This window comes from Candoia aspera, chromosome 2 (genome assembly GCF_035149785.1).
Source record: "Candoia aspera isolate rCanAsp1 chromosome 2, rCanAsp1.hap2, whole genome shotgun sequence".
In the NCBI taxonomy this organism is placed as follows: domain Eukaryota; kingdom Metazoa; phylum Chordata; class Lepidosauria; order Squamata; family Boidae; genus Candoia; species Candoia aspera.
In genome coordinates this window covers 121,877,554-121,897,770 of record NC_086154.1, presented here as the reverse complement: position 1 = coordinate 121,897,770, position 20,217 = coordinate 121,877,554, and the positions used below count along the sequence as shown (strand labels likewise).

General features: G+C 41.0%; 2 protein-coding genes across 3 annotated transcripts in view; one reads left to right on the top strand and one right to left on the bottom strand.

Moving 5' to 3' along the window:
- The window catches only part of ARSG (arylsulfatase G), a 588,957-nt gene that overhangs the window by 143,092 nt on the left and 425,648 nt on the right, over window positions 1–20,217 (top strand). The window lies entirely within an intron of this gene.
- WIPI1 (WD repeat domain, phosphoinositide interacting 1) overlaps window positions 1–20,217 on the bottom strand; it is a 67,916-nt gene that overhangs the window by 9,767 nt on the left and 37,932 nt on the right. For both annotated transcript variants that reach the window (XM_063293460.1, XM_063293461.1), the window contains exons 5-11: window positions 15,305–15,402; window positions 14,052–14,144; window positions 12,361–12,431; window positions 9,967–10,074; window positions 7,354–7,518; window positions 3,686–3,793; window positions 1,684–1,805 (exon numbers count right to left, since the gene is read on the bottom strand). In XM_063293460.1, coding sequence (XP_063149530.1) covers window positions 1,684–1,805; window positions 3,686–3,793; window positions 7,354–7,518; window positions 9,967–10,074; window positions 12,361–12,431; window positions 14,052–14,144; window positions 15,305–15,402 — 765 coding nt within the window. The remainder of the gene's footprint in view (window positions 1–1,683; window positions 1,806–3,685; window positions 3,794–7,353; window positions 7,519–9,966; window positions 10,075–12,360; window positions 12,432–14,051; window positions 14,145–15,304; window positions 15,403–20,217) is intronic.

The following is a 20,217-nucleotide window of genomic DNA, read 5'->3' as shown; positions in this document are numbered from 1 at the left end:
ATACCCTAAATATTCGTAATTCTGGATTTCTGGGTGAGAGGTTGTTTTTTTTTTACAGAATATTATTTCCATACCATTTTCACACTATTTTTAAATACAATTCCTTTATTTACTTCTGTCTCAAAGAACACAAGTATTTTAAGGCAGCTTACAACAGCTTTAAAATACCTTAGCATATCTCCATGAAACAATGTTGAAATATAGAAAGTGTTAGGACCTGGTGTTGGGTAGCCCTTTGAGACAATCCAGTCCCACTGAACATGACTAAGAATCTGCTATCTGCTGCATTCTTATCTTTCATTCAACCTTCCCAATTGGCTGAAGATAGTATAAAGAAGAGCTAAGCCAGAATTCACTCCGTTTTGATTCAGTGGGCAGAAAGCAAGCAAGCAAGAGAAAAAAAAAATGGATGCAGAGAGAAAACAGCACTGTTTGTGGGATTCAAATCACCATTCTGCCCCTGGACCTCTCAAGGCTGGAAAAGCTCTAAAAAAGTAGTTCCTAATTACTTCATGAACATGTCCATGTGGTTTTCGTGGCAATATTGTAATACAAAATTGTCTTCTGGGATATTTTTCAAGTTCCCAATCTAGTCTACATCCCAGATATTCCTTGGTGGTTTTCAGTCCCATTACTAACCAGGTCCAACACAGCTTCCCTTGTTTTCAAAGATCAGCGAAGGTCAGCCAAACGCTGTAACTGGCTATGTTAAAAAATAAAGTACAAGAAAAGGCAATTTGGGGATGGACTTCTGTCCAGAATTCCCCAGCTTTCTGTGCCTTTGTGCTAGTGAGTTCAAAATGCATGTTTACCCCCCACCCCACCCCTCATATGTTGAGGTTTGAATGGAAAGTCTTCTGGGAGAGGACTACTTGGAATAGAGGAAAGAACAGTGGGTGAAATGCTGCTTGGCTATTCAAAATTCACCAAAATTTACTTGGAAGGATGGATGTTAGGACTACTATATGCTATGGGATCAGAAGAGTTAAAAACAAGACTTCCATGTATACGTAAAATAATTAAATTCTACAAGGTGTAATGCAAAACCAAGAAAGCCATGGATTTGGGGTGGGGCTTGCCATTGTTGCGTTTACTTTGTATCTTAATGCAAGAGAACCAAACATAATTGAAAAAGATCTTGCTATAATTTTGGCTCTTTTCAGAGTTGTATAATCGTGCATATTTATACACACTCAAGCATAAAAACACACACAACCCCGTACCTATCTACTTTTACTTAAGTTAATATACATTCTTGCTTTATGGAAGCTGAGATTTTTAAGACACTGAAATCTATGTCATGATTGATTTCCCCCATGTTTCTGCAACGCATACACAGCCTTGATGATTTTATATTATGTATTACACACAGTTTCGCCTCATTATTTTGTGTCTTATCACAACAGATAACAAATTTGGTTCTCACAAAGTAAGGAAGAATTAGCAAAGCGTGCAGAGATGTTTCAATTTCTTTGGTTTGAACTGAATTCAGCATAAATTTCAATGCTACCAATACCTGGTACAGGACATTGCCAAAGACATCAAGTAATACAGGAGACATATTTTCATAAGAATATAAAAGATGGTGCATATAAATTCCATTACTTGCAAATACATAGTGATGAGCATTTCTGATATGGCTAAAATGAGTAATCTGCCGCTTGCTGTAAATCTGGTACTGACCTGGGACCATAGAAGGTGAAGGCACTGAACTCTGCCTAGCTACTGTTGCAGCATAGGTTTGAGTTGCTGGAAGCAGAAGATCGTTTTCTTTGTTTTCTTCTGATTTTACCGAGTCAAGCAAGCTAAAAGTATATGGGACGGGGAGAGGGGGGTTGAAATAAAGGCTAGTCATTATATCCAGTCACCCAGTACCTCTAACAACTAATATACCTTTATCTGTTGCATGATTAATAAGCTGGACTTAACAGAGATGGAGGCTTTGTGCAGTCTCCTGCCATAAGATGCACTGTTTGGCCAAGCCAAATGCAGAGAGATAATGCTTCTGTGCAGAAGATGCTTGGCAGACAGGAAGGAAGGTGCATATGCTGATGTAAAGTTATTGCAGAGACATCTGAAGAGCATCAAGCCAATAAAGACCTCCTGGCAAAATGTATTTATTTGTGTAGATACAAAACATCTCTTCTATGGACTTTTAACCTAAATCTTCTTATCCTACCCTTGTTCCTTCAACCAAACCCTAAAGGTACCACACAATGCAATATCCCCAGAGAATAATTTTAAACTACAGGCAATACTTAAGTGGTCATTCAAGGAAGAAATAAAGTTCTACAGGTGCACACAATGTGGACACACTCATGACCAGGCATTGGTTAACATCTAAATCAGGTGGCTGTGCCAGAGTAGAGCTCAGCTGCCATCTATGCAACCTAAGTGTAAGAACGTAATTAACAGCTAAATAAATTCCTAGAATAATTAAATTCCAGTCCAGGGGCTTTGCATTACTGATGATATGAAAGGAACATACTGTCAACTTCAGCTGTTTCTAAATTACCAAATAAGTATAGCACAAATTAGGCCTACCTGTTTCTTCCATGTGCTCAGACAGCCAATTTAGCTTATGGTTCTTATGGTTCCCTTGCTGCATTCATTTTCCCTTCAGCATGCGCTTCCCTTGGGCTGCACTTTGGACCTGTCTTGTTCTCACTGCTTATCAGAACATGACTTTTCCTGCTATACAGAATTCTGTTTCTGGGAGGATGGACTTTTTGCATCCTACAGCAGCATTTAGTTCTATCATCTGATAATTTCCACTTCGGTATTCTTCATTCAGTTTTGTGGAGTCCTTGGTGCTCTCTGAGCCTGGTTGTTTTCTCGCAGACATTTCATTGCCAGACTAGGCAACATCTTCAGTGCGAAGAGGGAGTGGGCCTTGCTCTCAGTTTATATACCGTGGCTTGCCCTGCTTGTGTTGGTAGGGGTGTTGTTCTCTCCTGAGTTAATAGTCCAAAAATGCCAGAGAATTCCTGGAAGCCTGGCACTCAGACAAAGCAGCCATCAACAGACACATAGAGGTAAACAACATTTACATACCATTCAAAAGAGACAATAGAAAAGCCAAAAGACCAGTACACTCCCTTGCCAGCAATCAACACCCAGATATGCAAAAATCAACACTAGGATTAACACCAGATTGACAACCAAATAGCACAATACACCCTAATCAAGGAACTATTAACTCAGGCAATCAACCAAGCAGCAAACAACAGCCCAATCAAAGAACTCCCAAGGAGAGAACAACACCCCTACCAACACAAGCAGGGCAAGCCACGGTATATAAACTGAGAGCAAAGCCCACTCCCTCTTCGCACTGAAGATGTTGCGTAGTCTGGCAATGAAACGTCTGCAAGAAAACAAGGCTCAGCGAGCACCAAGGACTCCACAGTTCAACCCTGAGCTACAAATATTTGCTTTGATTGGTTATTCAGTTTTCCATGCCCCAACATTATTGTACAGTATCACTTATTTGTGAATGATCCTTATGAAAAGATTGTTACATATACAAAACTAACACGATCCTTCTCCCTAACATCCTGTTTTATAAACAAAGGGGACTATTGCTGATCTGTTATACCACTATAGTGTGAACACTCCCTTTTAAATTATCCTACATTTTCTTTTTTCAACTTTCTCTACATTTTCTTTGAATTCTTGAAGATGTTACCTGTGCTTCTTGATTAAAACACATTCTCCGCCGTCTTGGGGATCCAGATTGTAGATGTAAAGATGTCCACCAGATGTTGTAACTAAGAGCCGAGGCAACTTTTGGATCCTAACAAAAAATGCACAGGAACATAGCTGAAACAACCTCTAAATGGGCTGTACCATCTATTTGCCCATCCAGATTTCCTGGAGTATGGATTTGTAAGGCGAAGATGCTTATGGGAGAGGTTTGGCAGCCAAGTTTTACCTATTCCTCAATAAGTAGATTTTATAGTAAAACAATTACTATATTATTTTTTCATTAATAGTAGGAAGTATACATAGGGAAAAAATGTAGAGACATATATGCAGGCATACACAAACAGACTGCTTTTGAACCTACGATACGATTCTATTAGCCACATCAGCTAGGAAGTTTTCCCCTAAATATAGCCACCATGAGTATTATCAACAGGAATGCGTTGTTCAGCACAGTTGTTGGAACAAAGCAAAATTCATTTCCTTCAGTTACCAATTTTTTCATGCATTTCTCTTTTTATTTGCCATGGAATCTGAAGCCTATTTCTAAAAAAAAGTACTGAGAGGAACTTTCTTCTGCCTTTGAGATTTGGCCCAATGTTAAACTTTAAAAAAAAATCATTTCCCTTTCAGCCCTGGGTTAGGAAACAATAGCTGTGAATGGTACAGCCTATATTATTATGCTCTTGGTCATCCCCTAAATGTGGGAAAGATATTCACAGAGATAGTTCAGGAGATATATGAAGGGCAATGCAGAATGTTTAGCACAGCAAAATCAGTTTTGCTGTATATATAAGATACAACCAACACAACTGCAAATTTTATGAATGCAGGATGTATATCAATGCAGAGAAGAAAGGTTTGGGTTTTATGCTGTTTAAAGCCTCTGCATAAACCAGGATTAGATAAACTATGGTTTGCAGACTGCCTGTGGGCTCTCTATACACCCCAGGGAGTCCCACCCAACAGATCAACCATCAGCTGGGTGGAGGAGAATAAAATCAATAGGGAAATGTCTCTCCTTCCCTTGATCATCTGCAGTAGAGTAACCTCAATCAACACAATGGACAATCAAATCATAATCAGAACAAGATTAAACATGATGCTGGAATAAGATCTCCCAGGGCAGAAGGTATCCAGCAATCAGAGAGTAAATACAAATAGCAGTCATATTAATGAGGTGGCTGGATTACAGCTGTACAGACATTTAGCTGCTGAAGTGCCTAGAGTCAAGATATATATCATTGGTTCACAGAATGTCAGAACCATGAACCAATGCAAATTGATGTTAATGTTAATGTTGATTATATCACATCAAGTCAGTGTCAGCTTTAGCAACCATAAAGTTCAGATCGATGTCCTACAAATCAACGAACTCAAGTGGACTGGGTCACTTTACATCAAAGCAGCATCAGATCTGCTGTGGACAAGAAAATCATAGATGAAATGGACCAGCCACAATTATTACAAAAGGGACTAAGTCAGTGCTTATACAGAACCCCAAAAATGAATAATTTCAATTTGAGTCCAAGGCTCAATTACTATTATGGTGATCGAACTCTATGCTCCAACCACAAAAGCCAAGGAAGCAAAAATGAACTGTTCTAAATCAACTTGCAATAACTTGTTGACATCAATACTTCAAAAAAAAAAAAAGATGTTATATTAACTATGGAAAACTGGAATACTCAAGCTGAAAATAGAATAGCATTTGGAGTAACAGGCAAATCTGGCTTTGGTGTACGAAGCAAATGTCAACCCAGTATGAACATACAGAGAATATGGTGACGTAGTAACAGACTTTATCTTCCTAGGCTCAACATTTCATAGTCATAGTGACTGTAGCCATGAAATAAAGAAACATATGCTACTTGGGAGAAAGGCCATGATAAATCTAGACAAATATTGAAGTGCAAAGACATCATACTGACAACAAAGGTATATACAGTCACGGTTATGGTTTTCCTAGGTATAAATATGGGTGTAAACCTGGATCAGAAAGGTTGGATGAAGAAAAATTACAGCTAGTCGTTTACTGACTGCCTCATTCAGTGACAGTTCAAAGTTATGACAGTGCTGAAAAAATAACTTTATGACCAATGGCTGCATTTATGACCTTTGCAGTATCCCCCAGCCACATGATCACCATTACAATCAATACGCATTGTTCTGTGCTTGACCTGTTGTTTTTCCTTTTTCCCCCCCTTGCAGAGCGGAGAGATTGGAGAGGAAGGGCTTGCAAGAAAGTAAGCAAGCACACAATGGGAATACACACAATGGGTGGGGACAAGCAATTTCTATAGGCAATCTCTCCTGTGCCTGACCGGTTCCCCCTCTCCTTGCAGAATGGAGAAATTGGAGAGGAAGGGATTACAAGTAAGTAAACAGGCACACAGTGGGGAATACGCTGGGCTGTTTGTGTAGTGCATTGCCAGCGCCAGTGCATTGCTTTTGATGTGTATTACCCATTGTGTGCTTGCTTATTCACTAGTAATCCCTTCCTTTCCAAAGAATGTAAATGTAAACACAAACATTAATTTCCTTCTTGCTAATTATCCCAGTGCAGGGGTGAGCATTCCAAAGGGTGGGGGAGTGGGAACAAGGAAAGCACAGTCACGGTCATGTGATTTCCCACTTAGCAACCACTTTGCTTAGCGATGGAGTTGCCAGTCCCAACTGTGGTCGCTAAATGAGGACCACTTGTAATGTGTTTGGACCACAAGAAAAATAAATCAAACAATAAGGTAAAGGGTAAAGGTTTCCCTTGACATTAAGTCCAGTCGTGTCCGACTCTAGGGGGTGGTGCTCATCTCCATTTCAAAGCCGAAGAGCCGGCGTTTGTCTGTAGATACTTCCGTGGTCATGTGGCTGGCATGACAAATCAAACAATACTTGAACTAAATAAAATCAGACTATTTACTGGAAACACTAATAAGAAAACTAAAGCTAACATATTTTGGATACATCATGTGAAGCCAAGGCATACTGGAAAAGGCTTGGAAAAAGATGGAAGGCAATCAAAAAAGAAGCCAATAGAAGACAAGGTGGCTAGATATTATCACTGATGACACATGCATGAGTTTACAAGCATTCAAAGAAAGAGTTTCTAAAAAATGGTCTTGATAAAATTATGACCACTGGTTGTGAACAATCAGAAGTGACTGAATGACAAACTTCAGTCTGCACCATGAACACAAATATGTGCATGCGTGAGTGCATGTGCTTACATTTGCAGTTTGAAGTTAAACATTCTTGATCAATATTGCCAGCCTTGCTGCTAAAAGGCAGGCATACTGTACTTCATCAAAACAGCCTGAATGAGAAGTAGATTTTCCCATTCCACCTATCTTGACCAAGATCTGCTTTCTCCCTTCTAATTCCAATCAAGGTCCCTGTTTTCCTGCTGCTTTGAGAAAGTAAGTGAGGAAATACAGCAAGAGTGTGTGGAATGTACAAATTCCTTTGTATGTGCATAAGAATGAGTTTCTGTGTGTGCATGAAAGAGCTTTACTCACCACTATTTGACTCACCCCACACTGTGCCATTTATGAAACATTTCCACTGGAACCAGTGTGCCTCCCCTAAATAAAATAGTTTCTCCAACGCAAAGGAAGACAACCCTGTTTAGTTGCTACAGCCCAGCTTACGTACGTGGAGAGCACACAGATGTTCCTTTGTCCAGAGAAGTTCAGGCGCACAGTAGCAAAGGCCCGGTCCTGACTCATCATGCCGGATACTTGAGAAGGGAGGTAGTTGGTGGCAGCCATGAACATCTTGCCCATGTAGCCACTCCAGGAGGGAGGTTCTTCTGGCCGACTAAGAGAAACAAAATACCAGAGTCTAAAATTCTACTCCAGCATCTATAACAAGGAGCATCAATACATAGCAACAAGGTCTTCATTTCCTAAAACCTAAAGCATGTAATTTCATTAGCAATCTTTTATTAGACTTTCCTGTGTCCCCTTCTCTTCAACATTTCAGACATGGGGACTGCTGACCCTTCAGATGTTCCTAATGCAAGAATACAACCCGAAAACCTAGTGAAATGCAATAGGTGTGGATGGTGTTATATAAATAGCAGCAAGAAATCTGAGATAAAAATATTATTGACATTGGCATCAGCTGTTTAATTATGTGTTACTGATTTACATAACAACACTATACTCCTAGGCTTATTTAGGTAACAATACCAGAGATCACTGTCTATCTGCAACAATCAGGCAAGGTTCTCTTGCACAGAGAAGGGGAAAGCCACGATCAATTAGCTATGTCCCATTTCACGAAATCCTATTTCAGAGGAAGTCACTGCAAAAGCCCCTTCTCACCAAGCGCTCACAGGTAGCTAAAAACAGTCTTGTGGCAGGCACAAAGCTTGAACTCCCCTTTTAAAGCTATCACAGGATGAATGCCAGTTATCAATGAGGATGGAGATTTCCAAAGGCAATTGACAGCAACAACTTTAAAATATGTTATAAAATCAAAACAATCTACTGAAAGATCAGTCCGAGCATAAGGAAAGCCAACACAAAAGATGGCATTTTAAAAAGGATCTACTGTACTCCAGCAGTGAAGTACTACTGAAGGGAAGTCAAGGGAAGAGAATTGCCACTGCTGTGAAGACCCACCTTCAAGTTGCCAACTGGCGATCTGCAAGTCATGCCAGAGGACCTCCTCTGAAACTTGCAGGCATTTGTGGGAGCTAGTATAAAGTAAACTGATCCTGAATGGTTTGGGGTTTGCATGCTAATACCAAAACCTTGAACCTGGCTTAGGAGCAGGCTGGAAGCAGCTAGCAATGATCTTTTTGCCCACTTCTGGTAAGGCAGCCCAAACAGGACCTTGTTGTGGCATTCACCTGTAGATACTGCAAGCCCACAGCAATGTCACACAGAGCTTGCCATGGTAATCCATTCTTGAGGTAAGCTAGGCATGAATCTTAATACTCAAACTTTTCCTGATAAGGAAAGGATACAGTTGACACACCAGCCTAAGTGGACATAGGCACTTCTAATCATGAAGATTTCTACATTGATGATGGATGGTTACCATACATTCCAATGTCATAATGAAGATAGGTCTTTCCTCGATTCTGGCTTGCCTCTCCTGTGACTTCACTCTGGCTGGTGTTCAGAAGGGGAATACAGCAGCTACGTGTTCAGACAGGAATTCAAAGTATGATGCAACATACACAAACATTCTCATCTGGTAACCCATGCTACATGCATAGGTTCAAAAGCAGACACTTCTGCTAAGAGCTCCAAGCCTCAAACTAGTTGCATCAAAGGCTGGAAACAGGAGCAGCAAAGCACCCTTTCTAGGCTTGTATTGGTAACATGATTGCAACGCTGCCACTTTCCCAATAAAGGAGATTAAACAGGATTAGGATAAACACTATGGCCAGGAAACCAAGCCTTGGCCAGACAACCAAACAGATTCGGTGGTCAACACTTCTATTTCTGAGTTTAGCCTGAGCTCTGGTCTCAAGTCCATCACTTTGCTATTCCTAGCTTCCTGGCTGATCCTACAACTAGGTGTACAGCTGCTTTTATGAACTCAAATTCATTTCTCAGCCACAACTGTATCTCATTGTGTGACTTCACAACAGTGTCAAAAGTACAGATGCCAATACTGCCATATGCAGTCAGCCATTGGAAATGAGCCAGCTTGAATACACATCTGCCCAAAGCCCAAATCCTGGAGCCACTTGGCAATGATAACTTGGATATGAAAGAGCCATGCTTTTCCATTCTGCCCACAGGCTTGAGCCAGTTTGGTCTAGTGGTTAAGGCTCCAGGCTAGAAACCGGGAGACTGAGAGTTCTAGTCCCGCCTTAGGCATGAAAGCTGGCTGGGTGACCTTGGGCCAGTCACTCTCTCTCAGCCCAACCCACCTCACAGGGTTGTTGTTGTGGGGAGAATAGGAGGAGGAACGAGTATGAGGTATGTTCGCCGCCTTATTTATAAAAATAAATAATAAAGGTGGGATGGATGGATGGATGGATGGATGGATGGATGAACGAATGGTCAAACTTGCTGCCAAATCAAAGCTTGAGTGATTCATGTAGGAAAACAGCTGTAGCAAATTGGGACAGCTTACTGCAGTAATTCTCCCAATAAGCAAACCTTGGTTGTCTGTGAGCAGGTCTACCTGGCAAGGAGTATTTTTCTCAGCTTCTGTCTGCCATCTACAAGAACCTGCCAAGAGCAGCTTTGCTCCATACAGCTCAGTTCTCTGTGGCACGCGCAGCATCATTTGGATACCCACCTGTCTGTGAGATGCTCCAACTTAAAAATATGCACTGTCTCAGTATTGCTTGATGCACACAAGAACTGGGAGTCCATACTGAACACAAGGGAGCTGATGTTCACGTACCTAAAGTGAAGGGAAGAAAGAACCCAGACAGCCTAGTTGGAAAAGGTAATAGATTGGTCCAAATAAGCAAGCCTGAGAGCATAGGATAATCAGATGAAGCCTGTTACGAAGCTATCATTTCATCAGGCATCCTAGATTGTTGCTTAGGACATGTAAACAAGCAACTTACAGAGGCAATATAATACCATGGCTAAGAAAAAGAGCTGTGAAGTCCTGAATTCAAAATCTGTATGTATTAACTTCAGCAAATCACTTTTCCAGTTCAATCCCCTGCCATTTTCTATTCAGTGGCATGAAAATTACCCTAGATATTTTGGTCTTTACACAAAAGGTTCATCAATCAGACTTATGAGAGTGAACATTTTTTAAAAATCACATGAGCAACACCCCTGAACAATTTATTAGCATGGTGTAGTGTTGAGGGCATTGGACTGGGAGTGCAGACAACCAGATTCTAATCCATTCTTAGCCATGGAAGTTTCCTGGGTGACATTGGGCAATCACTCACTTTCAATTAAGCCTATCTCACCGGGTTATTGTTGTGGAGAAAATAGAGGAGGGAGCTCTATCTAAGTTACCTTGAGCTCTTGAATGAAATGTGAGATAGAAGTCTAGCAAGTCAATTATCCAGTTTCCCTGTATTTCTGTCTCTGTGTGTGTTTCTGCATAAGAGTATCCCAAAGTCTTACGACTTTAGAGTAAGAAAAATAATATATATTGCATCACTGAAAAGTTTCCACTAACACTCTCCTTCCCAGGAACAGTGTCAGTAAATTCCACCCAAAGAAGATTCCACATCTGGAAAGACAAGCAGACGGAGTGCATGGGCTGGCTTGCACTGCCTTGCAGGGACAAATTGACTAAAGGCAGTCCAGCTGTCCCTGCAACTCTAAGGTCCTCATTCCCTGTGGAGGCACTGAGGCATTTCATATCTGGTGTGCAACACTGATCATGCTTGATGACCACCTTTGGCAGAACTGGGATGGGTGTGATCCTTGTGCTCCTTGATCTCTCAGCAGCTCTCAGTACCATCAGTCATGGTATCCTTCTGGACCGGCTGCAGAGGTTGGGAGTGGGAGGCACCATACTGCATTAGTTCTCCTCCTTTCTCAGAGATGAGATCAGACAGGAGGGAAGACATCATACCTGCAGCCCCTCACTTGTAGGGTGCCTCAGAGTTTGATGCTCTTGCCCTTCTTCTTTATCATCTACATGAAACCACCGGGTGAGCCCCGGACTGTGCAGGTAAAGCTGTCAATGTATTGACCCAGGGTTTGGAGGCTGTTTAAATCTGGATGGGGACAGATTTTAGCTCAATCCTGACAAGACTGAATGGCTGTGGCGGTTTGGACCACTGGGTCTGGGATGTTTCACCATTGCACTTCCCCATTTGAGACTAATGTGCAACTTCACAGCTACAGCTTGAAGAGCAGGTGCAGACTATAGCTAGGAGAGGTTTTGCACAGGTTCACCTTGTATGCTACCTGCGCCCTTTCCTTGACCAGAAGGCCCTTCAGATGGTTGCTCATGACCTAGTCATCTCACAATTGGACTACTGCAATGTGCCCTACATGGGACTGCCCTTGAAGACCATCTGGAGGCTATGGCTGGTCCAAAATGCAGCAGCATGAGCAGTAATGGATGCTCCTTGCTGTGCCAAAGTGTCATTGCTGCTGTATAAGCTGCATTAGTTCCCAGTTAGCCTCCAGTTGCAATTCAAGGTGCTGATCATCACCTTTAAAGCCCTTCAATGGGACAGGGCCTGATTTTTTGAGGGACCTCCTGTCTTGAATTGTTTCTTCCAATCCATTTCACTTGGGCAGAGTGGGTATGCTCCAGGTCCCCTCTATTAAATGTTGTCATCTTGTGGAACTGATGAAGCGAGCCTATTTTGTGGTGGCCCCTGTTCTCTACAACAACATCTCCCCAAAGGTATGTATGGCTCCCTCTCTTCAAGTATTCTGGAAGTCTCTTAAGACCTGGCTCTGTTCCAGCCTAGGGTTAGGGTGTTTGTGGAGCCCCTGTCAATTTTTTTTAATGTTACTGGTTTTGTCCAGGTGGTCATGTTTGTTAAATTATGTATATTTAAATATTGTAAGCCCAGTTGAAAGAACAGGTTAGGGATAGATCATCATGGAGAAAATCTATGTGGTTGCTAGGAGTCCAAAACATAATCAATCAATCAAGCTGCCCAGGGTCTTTTTGGAGTCAGGCAGCCTCAGAATCCAATAAAATAAATATAGTGTTATTTCAATTGAAATATTGGTATAAGAGCAGCAGACCAACCTCTTCATTCCTCTTCTGAATTCATAAAGCTTTTGTCCTTCAGGGATGGAAAAGACACGAAAGACGGTTCCCTGAAAGGAAAGATGTGAGGCAAAGAAGTCATAGGCAATCGGGTGAGAAGCAACAGCATTATTTTGCTTTGATGCTTTTGGAGAGGAGGTGCTACCATCGTTTTGACTTGGGGTGAACAAACTTTTTATAGCTAGGGGCACAGAATAGATGGGTTGTCATCGGAGAGAAGTAAGGCCAAGCTAGAAGAGATTCTACTAAACTGATCCCCTTTAAGGTCATGGAGGAGGTTTTTTATTATTATGAAATAGTTGGGTTAAACAGATGCTCAGTGCAGCTCTTTCGCTGCTTTTTAATAGAAAATGCACCAAATTTCAACAGTGTGAAACTGGGGGAGCCACAAAACTACATGCAGGCCACAAGGTTGCCCACTTATTATACAGAATGGTAGAATAAATTAAAAGGTCTTCAGTGCCAGAAAAGAGCAGGGACTTATTCCAAACACCTATGTTCTCTTCATCTGCTTTTTTACCCCTTCTTCCTAGCCATCTCTTTTTCCCCTTATCTGTCCCTTTTTCTAATTTGAAAGCTTCTTGGTAGGACCTAACATTAGTGATTTTTTAAAGTTATCCTAGGAACAATTATAGGTAGATATCAGAGCAAAGTCCAGTCTAAATAAATACACAAATGAACAGATGACTTACTTTTAACTAATACCACAATCCTAAACACCATTATTAGAAAGCTGTTGCCTCTAGAATTTACATCTGAGGAAATGTGTTTAGGATTAAGCAATATGTTTGCCTAAGTTGGGTGGCTACAGCTGGGTCATAACGTGCTGTCTTAGAACAAAGACTCCTGATCTCTATGGGATTTGTTCCTGAGCATACATGTTCTGAATGACAGAAGTTTGGCCTATTTCTAGGTGTATGACTTGTAGCCATTTTTGTGCTACGTATAACTAAAAGTACAGTAGTTACTCTGATAGCAGTCTTTGAATACTTGACATGCTATCACACAGAATGTCTAGACTGCTCTCGTTCTTGAGTGCTGGACACAGAAGAATGAAGTTACAGGAAGGCAGATTTTAATCAAATGTTAGAAAAGACAATAAGAATAGTCTGACAGTGGAACTAATTACCCAGAAAGGTGATGGACTCTTCCTTCATTGGAAGAGGTCAAGTGATATATTTGTCTGGGATGACTTAAATTTGAATTCCCATACTGAGCAGAGTGTTGGAAACTGTGGCCCATATGCCCCCTTCCAGCTAACAATTCTAGACTCCTTTCCTGTTACTTCATCAAAATGAACGTTTCACTCCTCCAGATTCTGAAGAGCCTTTTGAATGACCAAGCACTCCAAGTGAATGGGTTTGTTGGACAGACATCTGTTCAAGTCATTTTCATAAAGGCTATCATATTTTTAAAAGATAACACAAATGTTGAAAGGGTGGAGGAGCAGTAGACTACATTTCTGTCCTTTGCTGAAGGGAAGGCAAGACAGCATTAACTTACGAGAGAAAAAACTAAATGAAATATTTGGAAGCTTTTCCTACAGGGGGAAAAAGATAGTCAACAGAATAAACTGGTAATCCAAATACTCATCTTCTTTAGTCCACTTCCTCTGAGAAAATACAAGATCTACTTGTCATTCTCCCATGACAGCCACTTCGTTTACTTACCTTTTCAGAAGCACTTGCTAGTTTTGACCCTGTAGAGTTGAAGGCCAGGGCCGCAAGAGGCCCTTCATGGGCAGAAATAGAACAAACATCTCTCTGTTAGCAGGGGAAAAATAAATATGGCTGCAGTAACTAAAACACATTTCAGCCCATTGAAGAGTGTGTGTGATGTTAGGCCTTTCAGTCACTTCTACTTGTCCTTACAAGCAAGGAACTAGTATTTTCCTTATCTTTCTACTATTTCTGTTCAACTCCTCTTCCTTTGTTATGCTGAAATTTAGTACCCCACATGAAAAACACAGCAGAGATACAGTAAATGCCACTCTTTGTTTCTGTATGGAATATTTGCATCTCCAGTAATTGTTTTCCTGTATCTAATTAGCAGCCCAACAGAGAATCTTTTTCTGCCTATGGCAGATTGCAGACACCAAAAGAAACAAGGAGCCCTAAATTAACAGGAGGCTGTCCTGTTATTTTCTAGAGGTCACAATATACTTTCTTTGCAATGTTGACAAGAAGGCTCCCTCCTCATCCGCCCCCCCCCCCACCATTTTGCAGTGAGTTTTACAAAGGGGCTGAAGGATATTCAGTAATACAAGAACCCACAGCTCTTATTTATTTATGTACAACTGTTCTTGTTTGCCACCAACGGCACCATCACATAGCTAAATACATTGGCTATTTAACATTATGACACAGGCGTATGCAGGGGAGAAGACAGAGTGGGGACAAGTCTCAACCCATCTGGAACCAATCTAGCTGAATCCCCCAGCCACAGTGTTTGTTCCATGCACAGAACGAAACACTTTTTCTCTTTCTTGCATCCCTCTATAGTGAATTAATCATGTTCATGATATGATTCCCATTAAGCTGGAACAACAAATGTGATTATTCAACGGGGGGTGGGAGGGATGGTAGGGAAAACAGTTGGGAAAATAATGGCAGCAAACAACATAAAGGGGAACGCTCCAAATCGACTCGAGTGTCAAAACATCTGAAAACTTTCAGCACAGCCCTAAGCGGCTAGATGTCTTCTGCTTTACTTTCTAAGCAAAAAGCATCAGCTAGTGGTAGACAGAGACAGGCTGAACATACATTAAAAACCATATTCTACTAGCATTCAAAAGAGTTTAGGAGCAGAAACACTGCATGCTACAAGGACTATCTGCTCCTACCTCATCCAAATTCCAATCTCAAGCCACAAAGTCACCAAATCGGTGCCCCAGAATACCTTTATGGTTTACTTCTGCACCTACCAAATGGTTTCCATCATACAACACAATCTCGCCGACAACAGGACTACCAGGATATGCCACGTAGGAGTTGGAATGGTTGATAGAAAGTGCACATAAACCTGCCAAGAAATAGCATTGTCAGGAAGTAATTAAGCTCAGGGTAGAAGGGAGAGTTTAAAGACAACAATATCAGCATTGCTTCACCTGGAGTTTAACCTATGCTTGAGTAGTGCTTGTAGCCACAAGCGCTCTGGGAAACTCTCTCTTGACTCTTGTGACATCTACAGGTGACAGACAGTATAGCTCCACTCAGAGTTTGCCCATAAAATATGACATTCTGATTGATTTTCCCCTTCACAAATCTACTCTTAACTGGATGGCTTTTCTTTTTTGCGACCATTCAGTTTCAGAGATCATCAGGGAGATACCAATGGAATTCTCCTGGGAAATTGCTGGCAAGGCTAGTTTCATGGTCTAATGCACAACGGGCAAAGCAAAATAATGACTATAGGAAAGTAATGAATTCACTTGAATGTGAGCGCTTTTGTTACTATACCCGAAAGAGAACAGCAGGCTCTATAAGCAGAAAGAGTAGAAAGTAGAAGCAAGAAATAAATAGAAGTAGAAATTGTTCAAAACCATAGGACAGCAGTTTAAAGATTTATTGCACAGTGGTTGTTACCATGTAGAGAGATACCCTCCAACCACACACTCTGTCCAGCATTATTCCCATTTGTTTCCTTATTTTCACTTCTTTATGAAAGCTATGAAGAATTAAAATGTTAGGGGTATCACATCAGAGATACAAATGATCTTCACAGATTCAAAATCCATCCTGTATACTTTCAAGACACTGAAATTGGAATTCTTGTCAAAACTGTTTAGAATTCTTCAGTATCTTCTTATATTTCTAAAGTTGTTCTAACTTTCCAAATCCCTTTGTATTTTGGTTAAAGCAAACACTCAAAACTGTTTCAATGAAACAGGGGTTCAAATTAGGGGCCGCTAATCGTACCTCTCTTTTCAAAAGCTCCCTTTGGATTCCCTATCCTGAAAAAATATTAACCACTTGCAGATCCTGCCTTCCCAATACTCCAAAACTGCCTGCTTCAATAAATAATTTCCTAGTGACATGCAAAATCCTTTCTGTTCAAAATGTCTTACATATGAAAGACTCCATTAATTCAAAATGCTCTGTTCTGAGTTTGAAACACCTATTCTGGAAATGTCCTCAGCTTAAAACAGGCCTATTTCAAGCTAATAACACCTGTTTTAAACTCAGAATGACTGAAACAGTTTTGGACACTTCCATTAACATAAGAATAAAACTTTTCCGCATAAAGGGATAAATGTGTTTTTTCGAAGAGAGAGAGAGAGAAAGAGACTAAATTAGGCAGACTAGTATGTCTCTTAAAATTCTCAGCTGTGTTCTAGTCATACATCCAAACTGGAGCATTAGATATTGGTCCCTGCTTTGTTTATTTTGTATCCTGCCTATTATTTTTATAAATAAGGCGATGAACATACCTAATGTTCTTTCCTCCCCCTATTTTCCCCCCAACATCCACCCTGTGAGGTGGGTTGGGCTGAGAGAGAGTGACTGGCCCAAGGTCAGCCAGCCAGCTTTCATGCCTAAGGCAGGACTAGAACTCACAGACTCCTGGTTTCTAGCCCCGTTGCCTTATAGCCCACTTCCTTCCTCCTTTGGACAGTTTTGATATCGTGACATTCCAAAAAGAAATGCAGAGTTTAAATTTTATCTATAAATAATTACAGACACTCTCAAATTAGTAGCAAATTAACCCCCAAATCTGATAAGTCACTGCACTTTGTGACTATGCACTTTTATGGCAAATTGTTATCTAGAGCAACCTTCTCTAAGCAGCTGTCTCACGCTGTAATTCCCATCATCCGCACCTTGCATCCTAGTTGTGGGGGGAAAGGTACAATGTAGTCCCAAAATGGCTCACTTAGGGCCTCAACTTTGCTGTCTTGCTTTGACTACTACAAAGTTCCTTCTGCAGCTTCCAACTGCTCCTAAGATAAAGCATCTGTCGAACTTTCTTACCACAACTGAGCACCTGCTTTTATGGCATATTCCCAGCAGAGGTCTGCATGTCATATTTGTATCAGGAGGAATCCTTCTGCAAGACTACAGAGAACAACTTAAACAAGGAACCTATCTCCTTGCAATTGTCAAGAAGCCAGGATCTTGAAAAAACCACATTGCCTAGACTGGTTTTAGCTAAGAGAATCAGATAGAAAAACAAGCCAAGAAAAGCCTGGGAAATAATACAGCTATATGGTGCTGATTTTGTGAAGGCATAAAAGGTAGAATTCTCAAGAACAAACAAATATTCTTGACATAGTTTGAGGAACAGATCCAGCGAACAGAGTCCAAGTGCAGGATTAAACACAGTCAAGTAGCAGCAACTGTTAGTGAAGCCCAAAGGAACCACTAACTCGCTCACCTACTAAATAACCTGCTTGCATACCCTCTTCATGTGGATGAGCTACTGAAGCTATTCAATAGCTCACCTTAGTCCAAATTTGAAATACATGAACTGTACAGTTAGCCCAAGTCTAGCTTTACTTGAAAGAAGCAACAGCTAAGTATTATAGGTTATTAATATTAATTTTATTTATGTATCATCTCTCCTTCCAACACAGGTCAGGGCAAAGACAATATAATAAAAATACAGATAATAAACTTCCATTTATGAAGCTAAATACACTTAAGACGTTACAGATATAACAGACATACATTCAGAACAGGAACACTGGGATGCCCAACTTCTATCAGCTGAAGTACCACTCCATGCTTTGAGGGATATGTAAAAGGCTGCATTCCAATGTTTTGGGAGAGGTTCCAAGAGTTTTAAGGGGTACCTTAAGCATCCACAAGTTTAAGGCACCTATTTTTTCTCTCTAAACTCCTCCCATCCAAGTCCACAGCTGGTGGTAAGAATGACCCAGAGATACCAGCAGACCACCCACCACCAGCAAGTGGTGAAGGCCATTAAGCTTGAGCTATGCTGCCTGCAACCACTACAAGGCACAGATCAGCTGGTAGAAGGTCAGTAGCATCTTCTGATCTTTGGATCACTTGAGATGAAAGGTATATGTACATCTGCACATTGATGGGGATGAAGCTAGAGGGGCCACTTGCTGCTAAAGACCAAAGTACATCTCATAATGCAGGATCCAGACTCAGACATATGCTGCTTCTGCTTCTGCTGAGGCACTGGACTCGGCCCATGCAGCATATGAGGCAAGCAAAGCCATGAACTCCATGATTAAGACCTGCCGACTCCATCAATTATGGTTTGGTAAGCAAAGAAATTTCAGCCAACAACTAATGCAGACACACCACCACAACATGCATTTAATTGTGCAGGATAGGCTAATGCTAGCAGGGGCAAACACCAAGATTATTCCAGCACTCTTACAAATAAGAGCCATGAAATCATTGAATATCTTCATCAGAATGCAAAGGGTAGGTGGATACCATATATCAGGGTTAGGTAGAGCTCCATCTAACACAATGTCTATTTCATCTACCTCTTTGAATAACGATCATGCTTTTTATTTCACTTTGAAGATGGAAATATGGTCTCAATTTAATGATATTTAAGGAATGAATTCATTTCATATTGATAATACATGATCTTACTTTATTTTATTAGTTCCTTTTTCTTCTTTTATTAGTTTACTTTAATTACTTTACATTAGAGTGTTTTTTTACTGTATAATCACAACTGTAATTTGTTGTCACTGTAGCTGTTGTATTTTACTCATAAAATGTTTTCAAGAAGAAAAAATATTTAATATCAAACAAATGGTCATATCTGACATGGAAGGCACTTGACCACATTTGGGCTGCTCAGTGGGGAGACTCACAGCCAAAGCAGTCTTTATATTTAAACAGTTCTTTCTGACAAATCTCTTAAGTGCAGAAAGAGCCACACTAAGTCAGTTTCTGCCATTTAAACCACCTTGGGAGAACTTTAGGCAAAGCTGGAATCTGAGGATGGCATTATCGAGTTTCACACAGGAGTTATTAACTAGCTGAAACCTTTGGATGCTGAGCAAGCATTTCCATGTGCCAGCCTGTATGTTGCAATCCAAGGATGAAGGGGTCCATAATTACAGTGGCAATCTCTCCTGGTGAAGAAAGCTCCATGTGATTGAAGCAGTGGTGGGGCTTCTATTATGCAGTCATGGCCACCATCTCGACTTTTTTTACACCCCCATGTGGATGTCGCTTACATGGCAACATCCTATCACTCCTGTACGAATTCTGACTTGGTGGAGCAACTTGTCTTCCTCAAAATGAAGCACTTCTTACTGGAGCTTCTAGATCTGCCACTGCAAGGGTAATCAGCTAGTTCCCTTGTCCCCCAGACTGTTGGCAGCAGTCTGCCTACCTCCCAGATATGATCTATGGTGTGAGGGGGTGAGTGCCATCCCTAAGACATCATTTCTCTTAATCTATACTCTGAGCTAGTCACTAACTCACTTGCTCATAATATCCAAATGTGCACATTGGTTGGAGATTCTATGTGGCTCACCTGGGTGTTTTTCCTACCTCTTGAGCAGCATCTGAAAGCGGCACACATTGGATACAGACTCCATATGAATGAATGTAGTCCTGGCAGTACCCAAGTTGCAATCAGATTCATTCATCATCCCCCACAGGACCCTTCACCCTCTTCTAGTTTGAGTCAGCCATCAATGGGCACAAAGAGGTAAACAACATTTACACACCATTCAAAAGAGAGAACAAAAAAGCTAAAAAGGAAACAAAAAGACCAGAACACCTCCTTGTCAGCAATCAACACCCAGATATGGAAAGATTAACATCAGGATTAACACCAGACAACAATCAAGCAGTACACAATACCCTAATCAAGGAACTATTAACTCAGTCAATC